Source organism: Cynocephalus volans, chromosome 7 (assembly GCF_027409185.1).
Source record: "Cynocephalus volans isolate mCynVol1 chromosome 7, mCynVol1.pri, whole genome shotgun sequence".
Classification (NCBI taxonomy): domain Eukaryota; kingdom Metazoa; phylum Chordata; class Mammalia; order Dermoptera; family Cynocephalidae; genus Cynocephalus; species Cynocephalus volans.
In genome coordinates this window covers 16,840,032-16,863,605 of record NC_084466.1, presented here as the reverse complement: position 1 = coordinate 16,863,605, position 23,574 = coordinate 16,840,032, and the positions used below count along the sequence as shown (strand labels likewise).

The 23,574-nt window shown below is 35.5% G+C and overlaps 1 protein-coding gene across 1 annotated transcript in view; it reads right to left on the bottom strand.

Annotated features, from left to right (window-relative positions):
* UGGT2 (UDP-glucose glycoprotein glucosyltransferase 2) overlaps positions 1-23,574 on the bottom strand; it is a 187,900-nt gene that overhangs the window by 76,559 nt on the left and 87,767 nt on the right. The window contains exons 20-21 of the mRNA XM_063101517.1: positions 15,895-15,989; positions 9,171-9,377 (exon numbers count right to left, since the gene is read on the bottom strand). Of these exons, the coding sequence (XP_062957587.1) occupies positions 9,171-9,377; positions 15,895-15,989 (302 nt within the window). The remainder of the gene's footprint in view (positions 1-9,170; positions 9,378-15,894; positions 15,990-23,574) is intronic.

The following is a 23,574-nucleotide window of genomic DNA, read 5'->3' as shown; positions in this document are numbered from 1 at the left end:
CCTTCATGTAAACTTGCTTGGAGTATGCAAGGGACAGGGGGGATTTGAAGCACACCATACCAGATCACAGGCCAGAAGGAGCACTGGTAAGTTTCCCCAGGGAACATGTAGGAGTGAGGGACCACAGCTGATCAAAGAAATAAGCTGCCCAGAGACCGGAGACTCATAGTGAGGAGAGGTACATGCACTGTCCCATGGAATGCAGTTGGAGTGCAGGTGAGAGGCTGGCCCATGAGGGGAACACTGGGGTGCAGCATGGGCAGCTGGTCTCAGTGGAAATCGGTCATGGTGATAGAACTGCAGAGGGTGCAGTTTACAGGAAAGATACAGTCTGGGGATGGAATTTCTCCACAGCCAAGACCTAGAAGTGTAGCCCACAGTTAAAATCTAATCTGCACAAAAGCCTTCCCTAGGGAATCAGCAGCAATGCAGCAAGTTAGCTCAAGCACAGAGCTCAAGTTCTGGTCCCCATAGGAAGTTCCCCCATTTGAGGATTAACAACAGGACAGCACATTAGCCCCAGTGCAGAGTCTAAGTGGTGGTGACAGAAATAAAAAAACCCCACAGACCAGAGACAAACTTCTGATATTAACCAGTAAAAGTTTAACACCACCAAAGAACACTTATAAACATAGAAGAAATAGTAGTCTCCTCAAATGCCCAGGCATCAACGTAAGATCATCAAGATCAAGAAAAAAACAAGAAATGTCACTACCAAAGGAAACCAACAAAGTACCAGCAACAAACCCAACAGAACAGCAGGTCTATGAAACATCTGACAGAGAATTCAGAATAACCCACTTGAAGATGTTCAGGGAGTCACAAGAAAATACAGATAGAAATTCAAGTGATAGCTGGAAAATAATTCAAGAGCAGAATGAGAAACTTGACAAAGAATAGAAGCAATTAAAAAAAAACCAAATAGAAATTCTAGATATAAAGAACACATTATCTGAAGAGAAAATCTCAAGAGAAAGCTCCGATAGCAGATTTAATCAAACAAAGGAAAGAATCAGTGAGTTTGAAAGTAGAACATATGCTATTCAATCAGAGGAGCAAAAAGAAAAAGAATAAGAAAAAATGAAACATAAATACAATAAATATGGGACTCCCTCAAGTGAAATGACCTCCACATAACTGGTATACTGGAAGAATTTAAAAGAAGAGACCTAGAAAGCATACTCAAGGAAATAATGACTGAAATATTTCCCAAGTATGGAGAAAGATGACAGCATCCAGATATAGGAAGCTCAAAGGTCACCAATCAAATTCAATCCAAAGAGGCACACCACAAGACATATCATAATCAAATTATTAAAAAACCAAAGTCGAAGAGAATACTAAAAGCAGCAAGAGAAAAGGAACACCTAACATTCAACAGAGCCCCAGTGCAGCTCTCAGCTCTCTTCCAGAAAAGAACACTGGATGAAAGTGAAGGGATACAAAAAGTTATTTCATGCAAATAGAAACCACAAAGAGCAGGAGTAACTCTACCTATATCAGATAAAATAGACTTCGAGCCAATGAAAGTAAAAAAAGATAAGGAAGGTCATTATATAATGATAATGGGATCAATTCAACAAGAGGGTATAACAATTCTAAACATATATGCACCCAGCTCTGGAGCACTCAGTTATATAAGCTCTATAAAGCAATTACTTCTGGACCTAATGGGAGAGATAAAATTCAACACAGTAATGGTCAGGGACTTTACCCTTAAAAGCCAGCTGCCAAAGAAAAAAGAAAAGAAAAAGTTGGGGGTTCTAATATCCCATTTTCAGCAAAGGATAGCTCATCCAGACAGAAAACCAGGAGACATCAGAATTAATCTCTATTATACACTGACTGGACCTAATGAACATTTATAGAACATTTCACCCAACAGCTTCACAATACACATTCTTCTCAGTGGCACATGGAACATTCTCTAGAATAGACCTTATGTTAGGACACAAAACAAGCCTCAACAGATTTATACAAACTGGAATCATATCAACTATCTTGTCCAACTACAATGGAATAAAAATAGAAATCAACAACAAAAGGGACACTTGACATTGTAAAAATACATTAAATAACATGCTTCTAAACAAGGGAGTCAAAGAAGAAATCAAAAAGGAAATTAAAAAATTCCTGGGGGCAAATGTAAATGAAAACATAACATATGAGAACCTACAGGATACAGCAAAAGCAGTTCTAAGAGAGAAGTTTATAGCAATAAATGCCTATATCGAAAAAGAAGACTCCAAATAACCTAATGCTACATCTCAAGGAACCTGAAAAACAAGAACAAACCAAATCCCAAATTGGTAGATGAGGAGAAATAACAAAGATCAGTGTGGAAATAAATGAATTAGATATTTTAAAAAATACAAAAGATAAATAAAATAAAGAGTTGTTTTTTCAAAAAGGTAAACAAAATCAATAAACTTTTAGCTAGACTAACAAAGAAAAAAAGAAAAATAAAATTAGAAATGAAAAAGGAGACATTACAACTGATACCACAGAAATTAAATGGTCATAAAAGACTATTAGGAACAACTATATGCAAATAAACTGGAAAACCTGGAAAAAAATGGATAAATTCCTGGACACATACAACTTACGAAGGATGAATCATGAAGAACTAGAAAATCTAAACAGACCAATAATGACTAATGAGCTTGTAGCAATAATAAAAAGTTTCACAACAAAGAAAACCCCAGGACCAGATGGCTCCATTGTCAAATTCTACCAAACATTTAAAGAACTAATATCAATTCTTCTCAAATTCTTCCAAAAAATGTAAGAGAACGGAATACTATGAGACCAGCATTACTGTCCTGCCCAAACTGGAAAAAGACACACACAAAAAAGAAATATCTGTAATGAACATATGAAAATCCTCAACAAAACACTAGCAAACCGAATGCAACAACACATTAAAAAGATACACCATCATCAAGTGGGTTTCATCCAAGGGATGTAAGGATGGTTCAACATATGCCAATTTATAAATGATCATTTCAACAGACTTAGAAAAAGCATTTGATAAAATCCATGATAAAATTCATGATAAAAACACTCAGCAAATTAGGTATGGAAGGAATGTACTTCAATACAATAAAGGCTACATACAACAAACCCACATCTAATATCATACTGAATGGACAAAAATTGGAGGCTTTTCCTCTAAGATCTAGAACAAGACAAGGATACCCACTTTCCCCACTCCTACCCAGCACAGTTGCTAGAAGTTCTAGCTCATGCAATAAGGAAAGAGAAAACTATAAAGGGCATTCAAATCAGAAAGGAGGAAGTCAAACTATCCCTATTTGCAGATGACACGTTCTTATACAAAGAAAGAAATATAGACTCCACCAAAAAATTACTAGAACTAATAAATGAATTCAATATAGTGGCAGGATACAAAATTAACACACAAAAATCAACAGCCTTCCCATATGCCAATAATAAAATAGCTGAAGAAAAAACTAAAAACTAATCTCAACCACAATAGCTACCAAGAAAATGAAATATCTAGGAATAAATTTAACCAAGGCGGTAAAAGACCTCTACAATGAAAACTATGAAATTCTGGTGAAAAAAGGTGAAGAGGACACAAATAAATGGAAAGATATCCCATGTTCACGGGTCAGAAGAATTAACATCATCAAAATGTCTATATTATCCAGAGCACTCTATGCATTCAACACAATCCCTTTCAAAATACCAGCAACAATCTTCACAGAAATAGAAAAAATGATCTTAAAGTTTGTAAGGAACCTGGAGTGGGGGGAGAGAGAAGGGGGAAAAGGAGGAATTGGTAAAGGGACACAAAATCAACTACATTGTATACTGATAAATTAAAATTTAAAAAAATTGTAAGGAACCACAAAAGAGCCCATATAGTTAAAGCAATCTCAAACAAAAAGAACAAAGTTGGAGGCATCATACTTCCTGACTTCAAAATAGGCTGTAAAGCTATAGTAACCAAAACAGCATAGTACTGGCATAAAATAGACAGACTGACCAACAGAATAGAATAGGGACTCCTGAAATAAACCACCCATTTACAGTTCGCTGATTTTCTACGAAGGTGCCAAAAATATCCAATGGAGAAAGGACAGCCTCTTCAACAAATGGTGCTAAGAAAACTGCATATCCACACTCAGAAGACTGAAACTAGACCCCTCTCACCATACACAAAAATCAACTCAAAATGGATTAAAGACCCAAATTTAAGAACTGAAACTATGAAACTATTAGAAGAAAACACTGGCAAAGGACCTGAACAGACATTTCTCAAAAGAAAACATACAAATGGTCAACAGGCACATGAAAACATGCTCAACATCACTAATCATCAGGGAAATGGAAATTAAAATCACAGTGAGATATCATCTCACTCCAGTTAGAATGGCTATTATCAACAAGACAAAAAATAACAAATACTGGAAAGGATTCAGAAAAAAACTCTCAAAAAGCAACTCTCCTACTTTGTTGACAGGGATGTAAATTGGTACAGCCCTTGTGGAATACAATATGGAGGTTCCTCAGAGAAAAAAAATTCATCCACTTTATGATCCAGGTATCCTACTACTGGGTATATACCCAAAGGAAATGAAATCAATAGCCAAGAGATGGAATCAACCTAGATGTCCATCAACAGATGAATGGATAAAAAACTGTGGTATATATACACAATGGAATACTACTCAGATGTAAAAAAAAAAAAAAAATTCTATAATTTGCAGCAACATGGATGAAACTGAATACCATATTAAGGCAGGCAGGCACAGAAATACACTGCATATCACTCATACGTGGAATCCTAAAAAAAAAAAAGTGGTTCTCATAAGAAGTAGAGAGTAGAATAATGGTTACCAGAGGCTGGGGTGGGGAGTGAGTTATAGGAGGAAGGGGGAGGAGGAGAAGTGGTGGACTAATGGGTACAAAGTTATGCCATCTACTCTAAGTGAATCATTGTGCAGTATACATATGCATTGAAACAATACTCTGTACTCTACAAATATGTACAAGTAAATGTTAAAATATTTTGAATTTAAAAAAGCAAAAGACAGAACAAATACTTTTGTCAATCATCTCACCACTTCTACCACTAATATCTATTCCAAGATACCATACTTTTCTTGCATAGATTATTGCATTAGCATTCTGACTACTCATCCTGTTTCTGCTCTTGTCTACCTACAATCAAATCTTCACTGACATCCGGTGTTAACTTTTTTTTTTTTTTTTTTTAATTTTATTTTGTCGATATACATTTTGGCTGATTATTGCTCCCCATCACCAAAACCTCCCTCCCTTCTCCCTCCCCCCCTCCCCCCAACAATGTCCTTTCTGTTTGCTTGTCGTATCAACTTCAAGTAATTGTGGTTGTTATATCTTCTCACCCCCCCGGTTTTGTGTGTGTGTGTGTGTGTGTGTGAATTTATATATCAATTTTTAGCTCCCACCAATAAGTGAGAACATGTGGTATTTCTCTTTCTGTGCCTGACTTGTTTCACTTAATATAATTCTCTCGAGGTCCATCCATGTTGTTGCAAATGGCAGTATTTCATTCGTTTTTATAGCTGAGTAGTATTCCATTGTGTAGATGTACCACATTTTCCGTATCCACTCATCCGATGATGGACATTTGGGCTGGTTCCAACTCTTGGCTATTGTAGAGTGCTGCGATGAACATTGGGGAACAGGTATACCTTCGACTTGATGATTTCCATTCCTCTGGGTATATTCCCAACAGTGGGATAGCTGGGTCGTATGGTAGATCTATCTGCAATTGTTTGAGGAACCTCCATACCATTTTCCATAGAGGCTGCTCCATTTTGCAGTCCCACCAACAATGGATGAGAGTTCCTTTTTCTCCGCAACCTCGCCAGCATTTATCGTTCAGAGTCTTTTGGATTTTAGCCATCCTAACTGGGGTTAGATGGTATCTCAGTGTGGTTTTGATTTGCATTTCCCGGATGCTGAGTGATGTTGAGCATTTTTTCATATGTCTGTTGGCCATTTGTATATCTTCCTTAGAGAAATGCCTACTTAGCTCTTTTGCCCATTTTTTAATTGGGTTGCTTGTTTTCTTCTTGTAAAGTTGTTTGAGTTCCTTATATATTCTGGATATTAATCCTTTGTCAGATGTATATTTTGCAAATATTTTCTCCCACTCTGTTGGTTGTCTTTTAACTCTGTTAATTGTTTCTTTTGCTGTGCAGAAGCTTTTTAGTTTGATATAATCCCATTTGTTTATTTTTCCTTTGGTTGCCCGTGCTTTTGGGATCATATTCATGAAGTCTGTGCCCAGTCCTATTTCCTGAAGTGTTTCTCCTATGTTTTCTTTAAGAAGTTTTATTGTTTCAGGGTGTATATTTAAATCCTTAATCCATTTTGAGTTGATTTTAGTATACGGTGAGAGGTATGGATCTAGTTTCATTCTCCTGCATATGAATATCCAGTTATCCCAGCACCATTTGCTGAAGAGGCAGTCCCTTCACCAGTGAATAGGCTTGGTGCCTTTGTCAAAGATCAGATGGCAGTAAGTGTGTGGGTTGATTTCTGGATTCTCTATTCTATTCCATTGGTCAGTGTGTCTGTTTTTATGCTAGTACCATACTGTTTTGGTTATTATAGCTTTGTAGTATAGCTTAAAGTCAGGTAGTGTTATGCCTCCAGCTTTATTTTTTTTGCTCAGCATTGCTTTGGCTATGTGGTCTTTTATTGTTCCATATAAATGTCTGGATAGTTTTTTCCATTTCTGAGAAAAATGTCTTTGGAATTTTGATGGGGATTGCATTGAATTTGTATATCACTTTGGGTAGTATGGACATTTTCACTATGTTGATTCTTCCAATCCAAGAGCATGGAATATCTTTCCATCTTCTTGTATCCTCTCTAATTTCTCTCAGCAGTGGTTTGTAGTTCTCATGATAGAGATTTTTCACCTCCTTGGTTAACTCAATTCCTAAGTATTTTATTTTTTTGGTGGCTATTGTAAATGGGCAGGCTTTCTTGATTTCTCGTTCTGCATGTTCACTATTGGAGAAAAGAAATGCTACTGATTTCTGTGTGTTGATTTTGTATCCTGCTACTGTGCTGAAATCATTTACCAATTCCAACACTTTTTTTGTACAGGTTTTAGGCTGTTCGATATATAGGATCATGTCATCTGCAAACAGGGACAGTTTGACTTCCTCTTTTCCAATCTGATGCCCTTTATTTCCTTCTCTTCTAGAAAAACAAGAACAATCCAAACCTAAAGTTAGCAGACGGAAAGAAATCATTAAGATCAGAGCAGAACTGAATGAAATTGAAAACCAAAAAACAATTCAAAAGATCAACAAATCAAAAAGTTGGTTTTTTGAAAAGATAAATAAAATTGACAAACCATTAGCATGGCTAACAAAAAAAAGAAGAGAGAAGACTCAAATAACAAAAATTAGAAATGAAAAAGGCGATATTACAACTGATTCATCTGAAATACAAGGAATCATTCAAGACTACTATAAACAACTATACACCAACAAATTTGAAAATCTGGAGGAAATGGATAAATTTCTGGACACATACAAGCTCCCAAAACTGAACCGTGAAGACGTAGAAAATTTGAACAGACCAATAACAATAAAGGAGATTGAAGCTGTTATCAGAAGGCTCCCAACAAAGAAAAGCCCAGGACCAGATGGATTCACAGACATTCAAAGAGGAATTGACACCGATTCTTTACAAACTATTCCAAAAGATTGAAACGGACGCAAACCTCCCAAACTCATTCTATGAAGCAAACATCATCCTGATACCAAAACCAGGTAAAGATATAACCAAAAAAAGAAAACTAGAGGCCGATATCCTTGATGAATATAGATGCAAAAATCCTCACTAAAATACTAGCAAACAGAATACAGCAACACATACGAAAAATTATTCATCACGATCAAGTGGGATTCATCCCAGGGATGCAAGGTTGGTTCAACATACGCAAATCAATAAATGTGATACACCATATTAATAAACTCAAACACAAGGACCATATGATCATCTCTATAGATGCAGAAAAAGCATTTGATAAAGTTCAGCACTCATTCATGACAAAGACCCTCTATAAGTTAGGTATAGAGGGAAAGTATCTTACCATAATTAAAGCCATACATGCCAAACCCACTGCCAATATCATCCTGAATGGGGAAAAGCTGAAAGCTTTTCCTTTAAGAACAGGAACTAGACAAGGATGCCCACTCTCACCACTCCTATTCAACATAGTGTTGGAAGTACTAGCCAGAGCAATCGGTGTTAACTTTTTAAACACTATTCACCTCATGATTCCTGAATGGCTTCCCAATATACCTAGAAAAAACTTCAGTTCCTTACCAGTGCTTGAAATATCTGGGATCATTCCCCTCACCTCATCTAGTACTCTCCACATCACTCACTCTATTCAGGTCATAATGATCTTCTGTCCACACCTCAGACCTAGCAAGACTGTCTTCTGTGTCAGGCCATTTGACCTGCTGTGTTCCTGAACTTAGTACACTCCCCTCAGACTTTCCCATGGCTTGATGTCTCCTTTCATTCAGAGCTCTGCTCAAATGTAAGCTCTTTTGAGAGCCTTCCCTGACTATTCCATCTAAAATAGCATCAAACGCATATCCTCTTATGTGTCTTTATATTTCTCCAATATCACTTATTTTATCTTTCCTTCTCACTGTAATATAAGCTCCACAAAGAGCATATATTCTACCTGCTTTGTTCACAAGTATATCTCAATTGTAGATGATCAATAATTTCTGAATGAATTAATAAATCATTCTTTCAGAAGATCATCTTCTATCTTTAAAATTCCCAACTGCACTCTCAGTAAAATACCTGAGGATTATTTACACAATGCTTTAATCCCCAATTCTTCACTTTAAATAAATATCCTTACTAGAATGCCATCAACTTTAAGGATCATGAAGTAGTTAACAAAATATATGAAATTTGATTCATTAAATGCCTCTATAAAAAGTCATATCATTTAATGTTTATCTTTTTCCACTGTAAAAAAATTGCTTAGTTATTATCCTCAACTGATTATACTTATTTATTGACGCTTTCAGTAACATATTTCTAAGTACTCTGACATATTTTTCAAATATGCAACACGTATTTATTTCAAACAAATAGCTACTGACCTTAGTAAGAAATGTTTTAATTTTGTCTCCAGAGTAAACAGCTGTAGCAGTGTTTTCCTTTGCCAGTTTCCTGAGAAAGCTTCTCAAAAAGCTGTTTTTCTGTGTAAGAAAAGCTGCCAGAATTCCTCTAGAAATGGCTGTGTTCTCTTCATTTATTTTTGATGAAGGATTATAAATAAGCCCCCAACGACTATAATCATTTGTTTCCTGAAAAACACATTTATAGGTTAAAAAGACCAATATCATTTATTTTTTTGACAGTTCAACATATTTTCTTTCCCATCAAGTTTGTTCATGTTACTTTATACCATCTTTCACTGTCAAAGTCTTCCTGTTTACTGTACTAAATGTAGTATACCACTGAAATAGCCTAAAAAATAATCATTAGTAACTCTAAGTGCTTTGCCTCTTTGCATAAAGATTCTATTGTGATGCAGTAATGACTACTATACCATCTCCTTTCTCTCATAACTGGTAACTAAATGTAAAGAATAAAGAATTTCCTTTGGATTTTTAGGAAGAATTTCAGGTCATCCTTGGTTAGTAAAGGAAAAAAATCTCTTATTCAGAAAAATACCACCTAATAAATGTAGAATAATATCTCTTTCGCATCCAAAAATAAAACAACTGATTCAGGTAAGCATCATCAGTAGATCCTAAAAGCATTACATGAAAGGTCGTGGGCAATAGTAGATTATCACAGTGTCAAAATATTATTTCATAGATTAATTCCTATTTGAACAAGGAAAAAGCTCATTTACAAGGTAGGGATTTGGCTATCACCACTTAACACTTCAAATGTATAGAGATAAGCTGACATTCACATACTACTTGATGTGATGCTATATGAGAAATACAGCATTACCCATGATATTTTCTTGCCCAAAACTGGTTAAGCTAAATCTAATTAAGTTTTAGACATAAATCCCAGTGTAGAGAAATATAATGGATACAAGAACGAGTTAAAAATACTATAAGGAAACAATCAGCAAAATTCAGAATGTTGAATTTTTCTACAAAACAACTAGCTTGGTCTTTTTTAAAAGTCAGTGGGGAAGACTGATCTACAATAGAAGAAAATAATAAAATGTAACAATGAAATGTAGTGTGGGAAACTTGTTCGGATCCTGGTTTGGAAGGAGACAACTCTGTGTGAACTACTGGGAAAAATTTAATACAGATTTAGTACTAATAATGTGACAGTGATATTGTAGTTATGTAGAAGAAAATCCTTATTCTTGGTAAATGCATGTTTAAGTACTAAGGGATGATATATGCTGGTTTCTATAACTTACTTTAAAATGATCTAGACCATTTTTGTCTTCCTCCCACCCTAGACAGAGAGTTAGGTAAAACCAGTAAGGCAAGATGTTAACAATTGTTAAATCTAAGTGGTAGGTATATAAGTGCTTATTATATTAGTCTTTTGAATTTTGTGTACCAATGTAAAGAAGACATGGCCTCCAAAAAACAGATCCAGGATGCTATAAGGAAAGGTTGAAATGAGACAAAGCAGAAATTAAAAATAAGCTGGCTAAAATAAAAAGAGAATCAAAATATAATAATGCAAAGAGAAAAATAAGATTGATACCACAGATAATTCAGTTAATGAACTAGTTCAGGAGTAGTAGTCAACAATTACAGCCCATATGCCAAATCCCATCTGAGGTCTACATTCACATGGTCCTCCAGTCTAAAAATGTTATTTTATATTTTTAATGGATTACAAAAAATAAAGAACAATATGTGACAGAGTAAATGAGGCATGCAAAACATAAAACATTTATTACTTGGCCCTTCATAGAAAGAGTCTGTTGATGCCTGATCAAGATGTCAAATAAGAGTCTCCATTCCAGAGTACTCAGAAACTGACAAAAAGATGAGGGGGAAAAAAAAGAAGAAAAGAAGAGGAAAAAAAATAGACATGAATGACAGAAAGATAAGATACAACATAAAAAACTAGAATAAATAAATTTTGAAAAAGTAATTAAATAAAATTAGAGAAAATACTGCAAATGAGAAAGGATGTGTATTTTTAAAAAATTAATAAAAACTATCAATACCTAGAAACAATCTTTGTTTTTAGTTTTAAGAGAAAGGAGCCTAAAAGCAGATTTCCCCCCTCCAATTAAAAAAAAAAAATCAGTAAGGCAATTTCTACTTGGTTTTGAGAAAAAATAAACTCTGACTCAAGAATGAGAAAGCAGCAATGATAAACATACTCAGATTTAAACAGCTAGAAAATACACCCTATCTCAAAAAACTACTTCAAAATGTGTATCAGCTAACCAATGGTTAGTACAAAATGATAGCTTTCATAACAATAAAGTTACAGTATGAAAGGATAAGAAGAGTAAAATCAATTAAGAGTTAAATTTGTAAATTTTCTTACAAATGAGGCATTACTTCTGGAATGGCTATGGGAAAACCTTGGTGGACACTCTCCCCCAGTAAATCAACCATTTAACTAGTAAAAATTACAAGTCTCTGGAAATTGTTCTAAGGGCATTTGGCATACAGAGAAAAACTTTTTGAGGAAAATACACTAAATCTCGCTAAGAAAGTAAGAGCCTGTGTCCTTCGGGCCACAAGCTGCTCCTATCCTCCCCACCTCCTAGTTCCAAGTTATGAAGGCTCTACTTCAGGTGGGTGTGGCCAAGAAGACGGGCTCCCGTTCTTTTCAGCTCCCAGTCTAGAGCTATGTTTCACCCCAGGAAGGACAGGCTGCTGATATCTCTCATGCCCCCAGCTTCACGTGGCAGAAACTTCACTTGAGAAAGTCAAGACCAAGTGAACTAGAGCTCCCATCCCCCGCCCAGCTCCCACTTGTAGGGCAGAAGTTCTACATCAGGCATGGCAAGCTGAGAACACTCAATTGCCTCAGCCCAAGCTTGCCTATAGGACAGAGGTTCCACACCAAGACAGGCAAATGAAGAAGACTATGGACTACCATTCACTACCCACTGATCATACATAGCATGAGTATATCATTCTGGGAGAAATGGGCCACTGTTCCTGCCCCAGTTCCAATGCAGTAGCACAGATGTTATACCTAAGGAGAGAGGAAGGCTATAAAAAAAGAGTTCTGCAGCTCGGCCTGAGAAGAATGACTAGTTTGAATAGAGTGTACAGAAGTTCATATCTAACAGCATTGTCAAAATAATGGAGACCTTACTGGAAGGCAATTAAGGGCTGGTAGCCCCATGATACTAGTAGGAAGTGAAATGGCAGAGTAGCCAGAAGTTTAACAGAAAATTAGAGAAAGAAATAGCCAAGAAGAGCTGACTTGTGATCATACCCATCCCTGAAGTTCTGCAAAACTAAGTGCATATGCTACACTGGTCCCACTGGGGAGCAATTAGAATGGGGCATGGGACAGATATGAAAGTATTCCCTAAGCCACATGTAGATCCATTAGCAAAGGGCAGAAGCCTTAGTGGCTTAATGGACTTAGGCGGAACCTCTGAATAAACGCTGCTGAACAAAAAGCTACTCCGACTCTGGGGCAACTCCTAAAAAGTCAGACTTAAACATAAAAATTAAACTCATTCTAGGATATCTGGAAGATTGTATACATGTGTCAAAGGCTGAACGTTCTTAGGAGCGATTAAAAAAAGAAAATTCCAAAATACTATTCCACGGGTGAATGCAGGGCAAAATCATAAAACCCCTGAACTATGAAAGTCTCTGAGACACACACCCCTAACGTTAAAGGATAAAAATTTAACTGGCTATGGAAAATGAGGCACAACCTTTGGCCAATAAGTGGCTTTTGTTGACTCACAGGCAGTTCCTCTAGGGAGCCAACATAAAAACAAGAAAACAAAACAAAACAAAACAAAAAAAACCTGAGCAGAAACATCAGAGACACAGACTGATAGAGAATTAGACTTTACAGAATTAAACAAACAACCAATCAAACAAACAAACAAATAACCAGCCCTGGGGATGGAGGGTTATCAGTATCCAAATGTCCTACAGTATATTATCTAAAATGTCTGGTTTTCAATAAAAATTGTGACATGCAAAGGAATAGGAAAGTGTGATTCATACTAAGGGAAAAAAAAAAAGCAGGCATTAGAAGTATTAGAAGCGGGCATGAGAGGCTGTCATACAAAGGGCAAATAAAGCAGGCATTAGCAGTCTTAGATGTTGGATTTAACAGACATATCATAGTTCAAAGAACTAAAGGAAACCATGTTTAAAGAATAAAAGGGATGTATTATAATAATAATGATTCATCATATAGGTAACAATAGTAAAGAGGCAGCAATTACTAAATAAAGAAAATTCTAAAGTACAACTACAGTGAAAAATTCACTAGAGGGACTCAACAGTAGATGTGAGATGGCAGAAGAATGAGTGAACCTGAAGGTAAATCAATAGAGATTACACAGTCTGAAGAAGAGAATATAAAAAGAATGAAGAAAAATGAACAGGTCCTTAGAGCAATGTGAGACATCACATTTATTAATATTAAGCATAACAACATATGCATAATAGAAGAGACTGGAGAGAAGAAAAAGTAACAGAAAAAATATTTGAAGAAATAATGGCTGAAAACTTCCCAAATTTGATGAGTAACATAATTTACATATCCAAGAAGCTCAATGAACTCCAAGAAGGATAAATGTAAAGATATCTACAGCCAAACACATCACAGTGAAAATGTTAACAAAGATAAACAGAAAATCCTGAAGAGTAAGAGAAACAACTCATCATATACCAGGGAACCCCAATAACGTTAACTGACTTCTTATCAGAAACAGTGGAAGCTAGAAGGAAATGGGATGATATATTCAAAATGCTAAAATATTCCTTACAATTGCTGTAAAGTTTCTTACAACTACTGACATCTGCTTAAATGTGCAAAGACAGGAGGAAGCAAACTAGGAGAGGAGAGAAGAATGAAAGACTTGTCAATTTCCTTGGACGAGTCAAAAGATACTATTTGTTTTGACCTCGATGTAATTGATATATATATGTAATCATTAATAGAATTAAAACTCTAAGTCTAATAATAATGTGTTTTTAATGATTCTGAAGGTAGGTGGATTTTGAAAAGCTTTGGGATAATGAAATAACCATCCATCCTATAAGAAATAAACTATTAAGACAGCATTCTGAAAGTTACAGAAGAAGCAACAAACTAAATCCAGGGAAAGTCATCTGCTATATACATCATAACTACTGGAGAAAGACAGTTTATGGGCCTCTCAGAGAACTGCTCCCAGGACTTCTTGAGAAGAAAAAGCAGGCACAAGCTAATTTCTCCCAACAGGACGACTGTTGCTCCACAGATCCCAAACAATCTTTTTGGAAATTTGCTGGTTTGTAGGCTACTTAGAAAAGACCAAATGCATTCCAAAGTGTTCTAATATAAGAAAATTCTTCTAGCAGATGTTATAATGATTAATTTAAAATGTATTATTTATTCTTAATTTGTTAGTCAGCCTCCAAGATGGCCCCAATAATTCCCACTTCCTGGTATTCATGTTCTTGTACAGCCCCTTCTCATAATGAATAGATCTGTGTAATAAACAGGAGATATACCATATGATTTTTGAGGCTAGATCATAAATGGCATTGTGGCTCTGTCTTTATCACTCATTCTGGAGAAAGCTGGCTGCCACGATGTGAGGACACTTAAGCAACACCAGAAAGAGGACAATGGAATGAAGCATTCTGCTAACAGCCAGTGAAAAACTGAGGCCTCCTGTTAATGGTCAGGTAAGTGAGCCATCTTAGCAGCTCATCCTCCAGCTTCAGTCAAGCCTTCAGATGACTGTAACCATAGCTCAAGTCTTGACTGCATCCTATGAGAGACCCCATGCCAGACCACTCAGCTAAGTTGCTCCTAAATTCCTGAACCCACAAAACTGGTAAGAAATAAATGTTCATTGTTTTAAGCCATTAAGTTATGGGACAATTTATTACACAGCAATGAATTTACACTTAAATAATATAAAAACAATTTCATAAAATATTTTATGCTTCTTAGTTTTTTTAAAATCTGGACAGACATATATTCCCTTAAGAATACAGAAGTTTACAAAAAGAATACTTTTGAATAAATACATAAATGTCAGTGAGCAAAATGACAAAGAGAGAAAGAGAAGGAAGGGAGGAAGGAAGAGAGGAAGGGAGGAAGGAAGGGAGGAAGGGAGGAAGGAAGGGAGGAAGGAAGAGAGGAAGGGAGGAAGGAGTCCTTCTGAAGTATACTGGTTTGTAATCATCTGACAACAAGAACATTAAGGTTGCATTAAGGATTAAAATATTATTCAGTAAGATAAATTTACTCAGTTTTTCTTAAAATAATCAGAGAGCGAAGGTGCTGCCTACTTATGTGACAAAAATTGCTATTACTACCTATTGTTGGTAAAAAGTAGTTTTGGGGTCACTGAGGTAGTGGTAAGCTCTAGAGTCATTTACTTTGCTTTAATAGCCTACTTGTACCCAATATTAGACATGTATACTTGATTGTAAGGGCTATCAGATATACAGGTCATGACTCATAGAAGACAGGTTTTTCTTTTCCTTGCCAAAGTTATCTGTTTTACACAGAGACTGAATTTGATTTCCTTAGTCTCCTTAGCACCATGTTCTAATCAAGTTAGCTAAAATGTTAACATGCAGAATAAACATTTAATGCATATTCTTCACATTGCTTTCTTGAAATTGCAACAAACTGAAATTTTTGTGGTAAAAATATCTAGATACTCACCATGTGCTTTAATGCATTATAAAGCAGTTTTCTCCCAGATGGCTTATCAAAATCAGCAATAATCCAGAGAGTGACTGTAGAAATTACATCATCATCTGAAAGTTTCAAATAATCTAGTCAAACTAACTCTTTTTAAAATAAACTAAAAGGGAATATTTATAGTTAACAAAGCAAAAAATAATACATTAAAATTAATTCTGAAAATAAGCAAATATTGTAAAAATGCACATGTGTATATAACAAGTGTATTCATAAAGTTTGAGGAAAGATTTGCATTGTTTTTATTTTTCCCATAAACTTAAAAAAAATTTAATTGTACATATTTGTGGGGTACAGTGTGTTGTTTCCATACATATACTGCGCAATGATCCTATTAGGGTAGACGGTGTCTCAGTCCTCTGAACATTTATCTTTTCTTTTTGATTACAGTCAAGCTCCTCTTTTCTAGGTATTTAAAAATATACAATATAGTAACATTAGCTCTTGTCAGCCTAGAAGGCCAGAACTTATTCTTGTCTCCCTGTAGCTTTGTACCCACTAAACCACCACTTCCCCTTCTCTACCCCACTTCCCCTCCCATTATTCTACTCTCTACTTCTATGAGGACCACTATTTGTTTTTTAGATTTCCCATAAGCATAAGATCATGCGGTACTTGTCTTTCTGTGCCTGACTTACTTCACTTAATATGATGGTCTCCAGTTCCATCCTTGACAGGATTTCATTTTTTTAAGTAGGTGAATTGTATTTCATTCCATACATCACAGTTTTTTTGGTCCATTCATTCACTGGTGGGCATTTAGGTGGATCCCATCTCTTGGCTATTGTGAACAGTATTGCAATGAACATGGGAGTGCAGGTGTTTCTTCCACATACTGATTCCACTTCCTTTGGGTATACACCCAGGAGTGGGATTGCTGGGTCACAAGATAGCTCTACTTTTAGTTCTCTGAGGAACCTTCATACTGTTTTCCACAAGGGCTGTACCAATTTACATTCCTCCCAACAATGTAGAAGAGTTGCCTTTTCTCCACATCCTTGTCAGCATTTATTATTTTCTGCCTTCTTGACAACAGCCATTCTAACTAGAGTGAAATGATTTTTCGCTGTGGTTTTAATTTCCATTTCTCTTATGATTAGTGATGTTGAACATTTTTTCTTGAGTCTGTTTGCCATCTGTATGTCTTCTTTTGAGAAATGTTTGTTCAGGTCCTCTGCCCATTTCTTAATTGGGTTGTTCTCTTCTCTGTTGAGCTGTTTAGGTTCCTTACATATTCTGGATACTAGTCCCTTGACTGATGTGTACTTTGCAAACACTTTCTCCCATTCTGTAGGTTGTGTCATCACTTTGTTGACAGTGTCCTTTGCTGTGCAGAAGCTTTTTAGTTTGATGTAGTCCCATTTGTCTATTTTGCTTTACTTTCCTGTGCATTTGTAGTCTTGCTCAAAAAAGCACCGTTGACACTTATTTCGTGTAGCACTTCCCTAATGTTTTCTCCTAGTAGTTTCATAATTTTAGGTCTTAAATTTAGGTCTTTGATCCACTTTGAGTTATTTTTGTGTATGGTGAGAGACACGGACCATTTTCAGTCTTTTTCAGGTGGATATCCAATTTCCCCAGCACCATTTCCTGAAAAATGTATTTTTTGGGCAACTTTCTTGAAAATCAGTTGGCTGTAGATGCACAGGTTTATTTTTGGTCTTGTGTTCCATTGGGCAACATTTTTTTTTTTTTTTTTTTTCGTGACCGGCACTCAGCCAGTGAGTGCAGCGGCCATTCCCATATAGGATCCGAACCCGCGGCGGGAAGCGTCGCCGCGCTCCCAGCGCTGCACTCTCCCGGGTGCGCCACGGGCTCGGCCCGGGCAACATGTTTTATGCCAGTACCATGTTATTCTGTTTACCAGAGCTTAATAGTATATTTTGAAGTCAGGTAAAGTGATGCTTCCTACTTTTTTTGTTTAAGATTGCTTTGGCTGTATGGGATCTTATGTAGTTCCATACAAATTTTAAGATCATTTTTTTCTATTTATGTGAAGAACGTCATCAGTATTTTGACAGAGATTGCATGAATTTATAGATTGCTTTGTGTAATATTATAGACATTCTGATGATATTCTTTCAACCCATGAACATGGGATATCTTCCCATTTATTTGTGTCTTCAATTTCTTTCACCAATGTTTTATAGTTTTCATTGTACAAGTCTTTCACAACCTTGTTTAAGTTTATTCCTAGGTATTTCATTTTTTTTGTAGCTATTATGAATGGGATTACTTTCTTGATTTATTTTGAAGATATTCTGAAATATCTTCAGATATTTCACTATCGGTATATAAGAAAGCTATTAATTTGTGTTGATTTGGTATTGTGACACTATACTGAATTATTAGTTCTAGCAATTTTTTGGTGGACTCTTTAGGGTTTTCTATGTATAGGATCATGTCATCTACAAACAGGAATAGTCTGACTTCCTCCTTTCTGATTTAGATGCCCTTTGTTTCTCTTGCCTTATTGTATTGCTAGAACTTCTTGTCCTATGTTGAGTAGGAGTGGGGAAAGTGGGCATCCTTGCTTTTTTCCAGCTCGTAGAGGAAAAGCCTTCCATTTTTGTTCCTTCAGTATGAACAGTTTTTTAGCTGTGGGTTGTCATATATGGCCTTTATTGTGTTGAGGTACATTCCTTCTTTACCTACTTATTGAAACATATTGATTATACATACTTGTGGGGTACAGAGTTGAATGTCAATACATTTATACAATGTATGATGTTCAAATAAGGGTAATGAGCATATTTAATAATTACAAAACTTAATTTCTTTGTGATGAGGACAATTGTTCTTCTGTCCTCTAGCCATTTCATTACATGCAGTAAGTTACTGTTTTAATTACAGATACCTAGCTCAACTGTATGCCGCAGAACTTTTATTTTTCCTGCCTGGCTGTTATGTGTCAATGAACCAACCTCTATCACCCGTTCCTCCTCTTTCTACCTCTAGTAACCACAGTTTTGATCTTTTCTTCTCAGAGTACAACTTATTATTTTCTTTCTTTTCTTTTCTCTCTCTCTCTCCTTCTCTTGGCTTTCACTTATGAATGAGAACATGAAAATTTCTCTTTTGTGCCTTGCTTTTTTCACTTAACATAAATTTCTCCAAGTTCATCCACATTGCTGCAAATGGCAGAATTTCATACTATTTTATGGCTGAATAGTATTCCATTGTGTGTATGTACCACATTTTCTTTATCCAATTTTCTGGTGATGGACATTTAAGTTGGTTCCATATTGTGGCTATTGTGAATAGAGTTACGATAAATATGAAAGTACAAGTTTCCCTTCCACAAGATGATTTCCATTCCTTTGGGTATATACCCAGTAGTGGAATTGCTGGATAGTATGTTGTTCTATTTGTAGTTGTTTGAGAAACTTCTGTACTGTTTTCCATAATGGCTATGCTAATATACAATCCCACCAAGACTGAATATAAGGGTTTCCCTTATCCTGCATCCTTACCAGCATTTGCTATTTTATGTCTTTTTTGATAACAGCCAGTCTAACTGGGGTGAGATGATATTTCAGTGTAGTTTTGACTTGCAATTCTGTGATGATTAGTGATGTTGAGCATTTTTTCATATAGCTGTTGGCCATTTGTTATGTCTTCTTTTGAGAAATATCTCTTCAGATCCTTTATCCATTTTTTAACTGAATTTTCAAAAAATTATTAAGTTGAGTTCCTTGTATATTGTAGATATTAATCCCTTGTTGGATGCGCAGTTTGTAAATATTTTTTCATTCTGTAGGTTGTCTTTTTGCTCTGCTGATTGTACCCTTTGCTGCACAGAAGCTTTTCAGTTTGATATAGTCCCATTTGTTTATTTTTTCTTTTGTTGCCTGTGCTTTTGAGGCATTATTTATAAAGTCTTTGCCCAGTCCTACAACCTGAAGCATTTTCCCTGTGTTTTTTATGGGAGTTTTATAGTTTCAGGTCTTATATTTAAGTCTTTAATTGACTTTAGTTGATTTTGGTATATGGTGAGATAAGAGTCTACTTTCATTCTTCTACACATGGAGGAAATACATTCCTTCTACCTAACTTGTTGAATGCTTTTATAATGAAGGGGTGTTGGATTTTATCAAATACTGTTTTTGCACCTATTGAAATGATTATAAGGTTTTCTTCCTTAATTCTGTACATGTGATATATGACATTTACTGATTTGTTTATGTTGAACCATCCCTGCATCCCTGGGATGAATCACACTTGACCATAGTGTATGACTTTTAACGTCTTCTTAGATTTGGTTTGCTAGTATTTTGTTGAGGATGTTCACACCTTTGTTCATTACCGATACTGATCTGTAGTTTTCTTTTTTTTATATCTTTTTCCAGTTTGGTATGACAGCAATGCTGGTCTCATAGAATGAGTTTGGAAGTATTCTGTTCTCTTCAATTTTTTGGAAGAGTTTGAGAAGAACTGGTATTAGTTCTTCATTAAATGTTTTGTAGAATTGGGCAGTGAAACCATCTTGTTCTAAGGTTTTCTTTGCTGGATGACTTTTCATTACTGCTTCAATTTCATTACTCAATTGGTCTGTTTAGGTTTTCTAGTTCTTCATGATTCATCCTTGGTACATTGTATGTGTCCAGAAATTTATACATTTTGTCTAAGTTTTCCATTTTGTTAGCACACAGTTGTTCCTAATAGTCTTTTATGATCCTTTGTGTTTCTATGGTATCAGTTGTAACATCTTTTTTCATTTCTAGTTTTATTTATCTTTTTTTCCCTTCCTTAGTCTAGCTAAATGTCTACCAATTTTGTTTCTTTTCAAAAACCCAACTCTTTGTTTCACTGATCTGTTTGTTTTTTTTCAATCTCTAATTCATTTATTTCTACTCTGATCTTTGTTATTTCTCTATTCCTACTAACTGTGCATTTGGTTTGTTCTTGTATATATAGTTCTTTGAGGTGTAACATTAGGTTATTTAAAGTCTTTCTACTTTTTTCATGTAGGCATTTATTGTTATAGAACTTTCTTCTTAGAACTGCTTTTGCTATGCCCCATAGGTCCTGGCAGTTATGGTGTCTTTCTTTTCATTTGACTCCAGAAATTTTTTTTTCCCAAAGAATTTATTTATTTTTTTAATTTCTCAATATACTTGCAGTTGATTTTCATGACTCTTTATCCGTTCCTCTTCCTCCCTCCTCTCTCCCCTACCCCGCCCTACATCATATCTGTTCACTTGTCTTAAAAAGTTCAAGGAATTGTTGTGATTGTTGTGTCTTCTTCCCCTCCCCCTTTTATTTGTGTATTTTTAGCTCCCACAAATAAGTGAGAACATGTAGTACTTCTCTTTCTGTGAAGCTTTTTAGTTTGATATAATCCCATTTGTTTATTTTTCCTTCAGTTGCCTGTGCTTTTGAGGTCCTATTCATGAAGTCTGTCCCCACTCCTACATCCTGGAGTGTTTCCCCTATGTTTTCTTTAAGGGGTTTTATTGTTTCAGGATGCATATTTAATTCTTTAATCTATTTTGAGTTATTTTGGTATATGGTGAGAGGTATGGGTCTAGTTTCATTCTCCTACATATGAATTGAGTTTTCCCAGCACCATTTGTTGAAGAGGCAGTCTCTTCCAAACTGTGAAGACTTGCTGCCTTTGTCAAAGATCAGATGGCTGTATGTGAATGGGTTGATTTCTGGGTTCTCTATTCTATTCCATTGATCTGTGTGTCTGTTTTTATGCCAGTACCATGCTGTTTTGATTATTATAGCTTCGCAATATAGTTTAAAGTTGGGTAGTGTTATGCCTCCAGCTTTATTTTTTTTGCTCAGGATTGCTTTGGCTATGCATGTTCTTTTGTTATTCCATATAGATGTCTGGATAGTTTTCTCCATTTCTGAGAAAAATGTCATTGGAACTTTGATGGGGATTGCACTGAATTTGTAGATCACTTTGGGTAACGTGGACATTTTCACAATGTTAATTCTTCCAATCCAAGAGCATGGGATATCTTTCCGTCTTCTTGTGTCCTCTTTAATTTCTCCAAAACAGTGGTTCATAGTTCTCTTCGTACAGATTTTTCACATCCTTCATTAACTTTATTCCTAAGTATTTTATTTTTTTGGTGGCTACTGTAAATGGGCTAGCTTTCTTGATTTCTTTTTCTGAATGTTCACTGTTGGAGTATAGAAATGCTACTGATTTCTGTGTATTGATTTTGTATCCTGCAGCTTTGCTAAAATCATTTATCAACTCTAGGAGTTTTTTTGTAGAGGCTGTAGGCTGGTCAATATATAGGATCATATCATGGACAGTTTCACTTCATCTTTTCCAGTGTGGATGCCGTTTATTTCCTTCTCTTTTCTGCCTGCTCTGGCTAGTACTTCCAACACTATGTTGAATAGGAGTGGTAAGAGTGGGCATCCTTGTCTAGTTCCTGTTTTTACGGGAAAAGTTTTCAGCTTTTCCCCATTAAGAATGATATTGGCAGTGGGCTTATCATTATGGCTTTATTTGTGTTAACATACTTTCCATCTATAACTAACTTGTAGAGAGTCTTTACCATGTAAGAATGTTGAATTTTCTCACATGCTTTTTCAGTGTCTATTGAGATGATCATATTACTTTTGTCTTTGCTTTTACTGATGTGGTGTATCACATTTATTGATTTGCATATGTTGAAAAAAACCTTGTATTCCTGGGATGAATCCCACTTGATCATGGTGTATAACTTTGTGTATGTGTTGCTGTATTCTGTTCGCTAGTATTTTATTGAGGATTTTTGCATCTATATTCATCAAGGATATTGGCCTGTAGTTTTCTATTTTTGATATATCTTTGTCTGGCTTTGGTATCAGGGTGATGTTTGCCTCATAGAATGAGTTTGGGAGAATGGCCTCTGTTTCAATCTTTTGGAATACTTTGTAGAGAATTGGTATCAGTTCCTCTTTGAAGGTTTGGTAGAACTCTGCAGTGAACCCATCCAGTCCTGGGCTTTTCTTTGCTGGGACAGCTTCAATCTCATTTATTGTTAATGGTCTGTTCAGATTGTCTATATTTTCTTGCTTCAGTTTTGGTAGTTTATGTGTCCAGAAATTTATCCATTTCCCCCAGATTTTCAAATTTGTTGGCATAGTGGTTTGTAGCAGTCTCTAATGATTGATTCATTGTATTTCTGAGGTATCAGTTGTAATATCACCTTTTTCATTTCTAATTTTTGTTATTTGGGTCTTCTCTCTTCTTTTCTTAGTTAGCCTTCCTAAAGGATTGTTGATTTTATTTACCTTTTCAAAAAACCAACTTTTTGTTTCACTGATCTTTTGTATTGTTTTTTGGGTTTCTATTTCATTTAGTTCTGCTCTGATCTTAATGATTTCTTTCTGCCTACTAACTTTGGGTTTGGGTTGTTCTTGTTTTTCTAGACCTTTAAGGAGATCTGCTGTGTTAGGTTGTTTATTTGCCATCTTTCCATTCTTCTGAAGTAAGCATTTAATGCAATAAATTTCCCCCTTAGTACTGCTGTTGCAGTATTCCACAGGTTTTGGTATTATGTGTCATTATTTTCAAGAAATTTTTTGATTTACTGTTTAATTTCTTCTTGGACCCATGTGTCATTAAGTAGAACATTGTTTAATTTCCATGTGTTTGTATAGTTTCCAGATTTTCATTTGTTATTGATT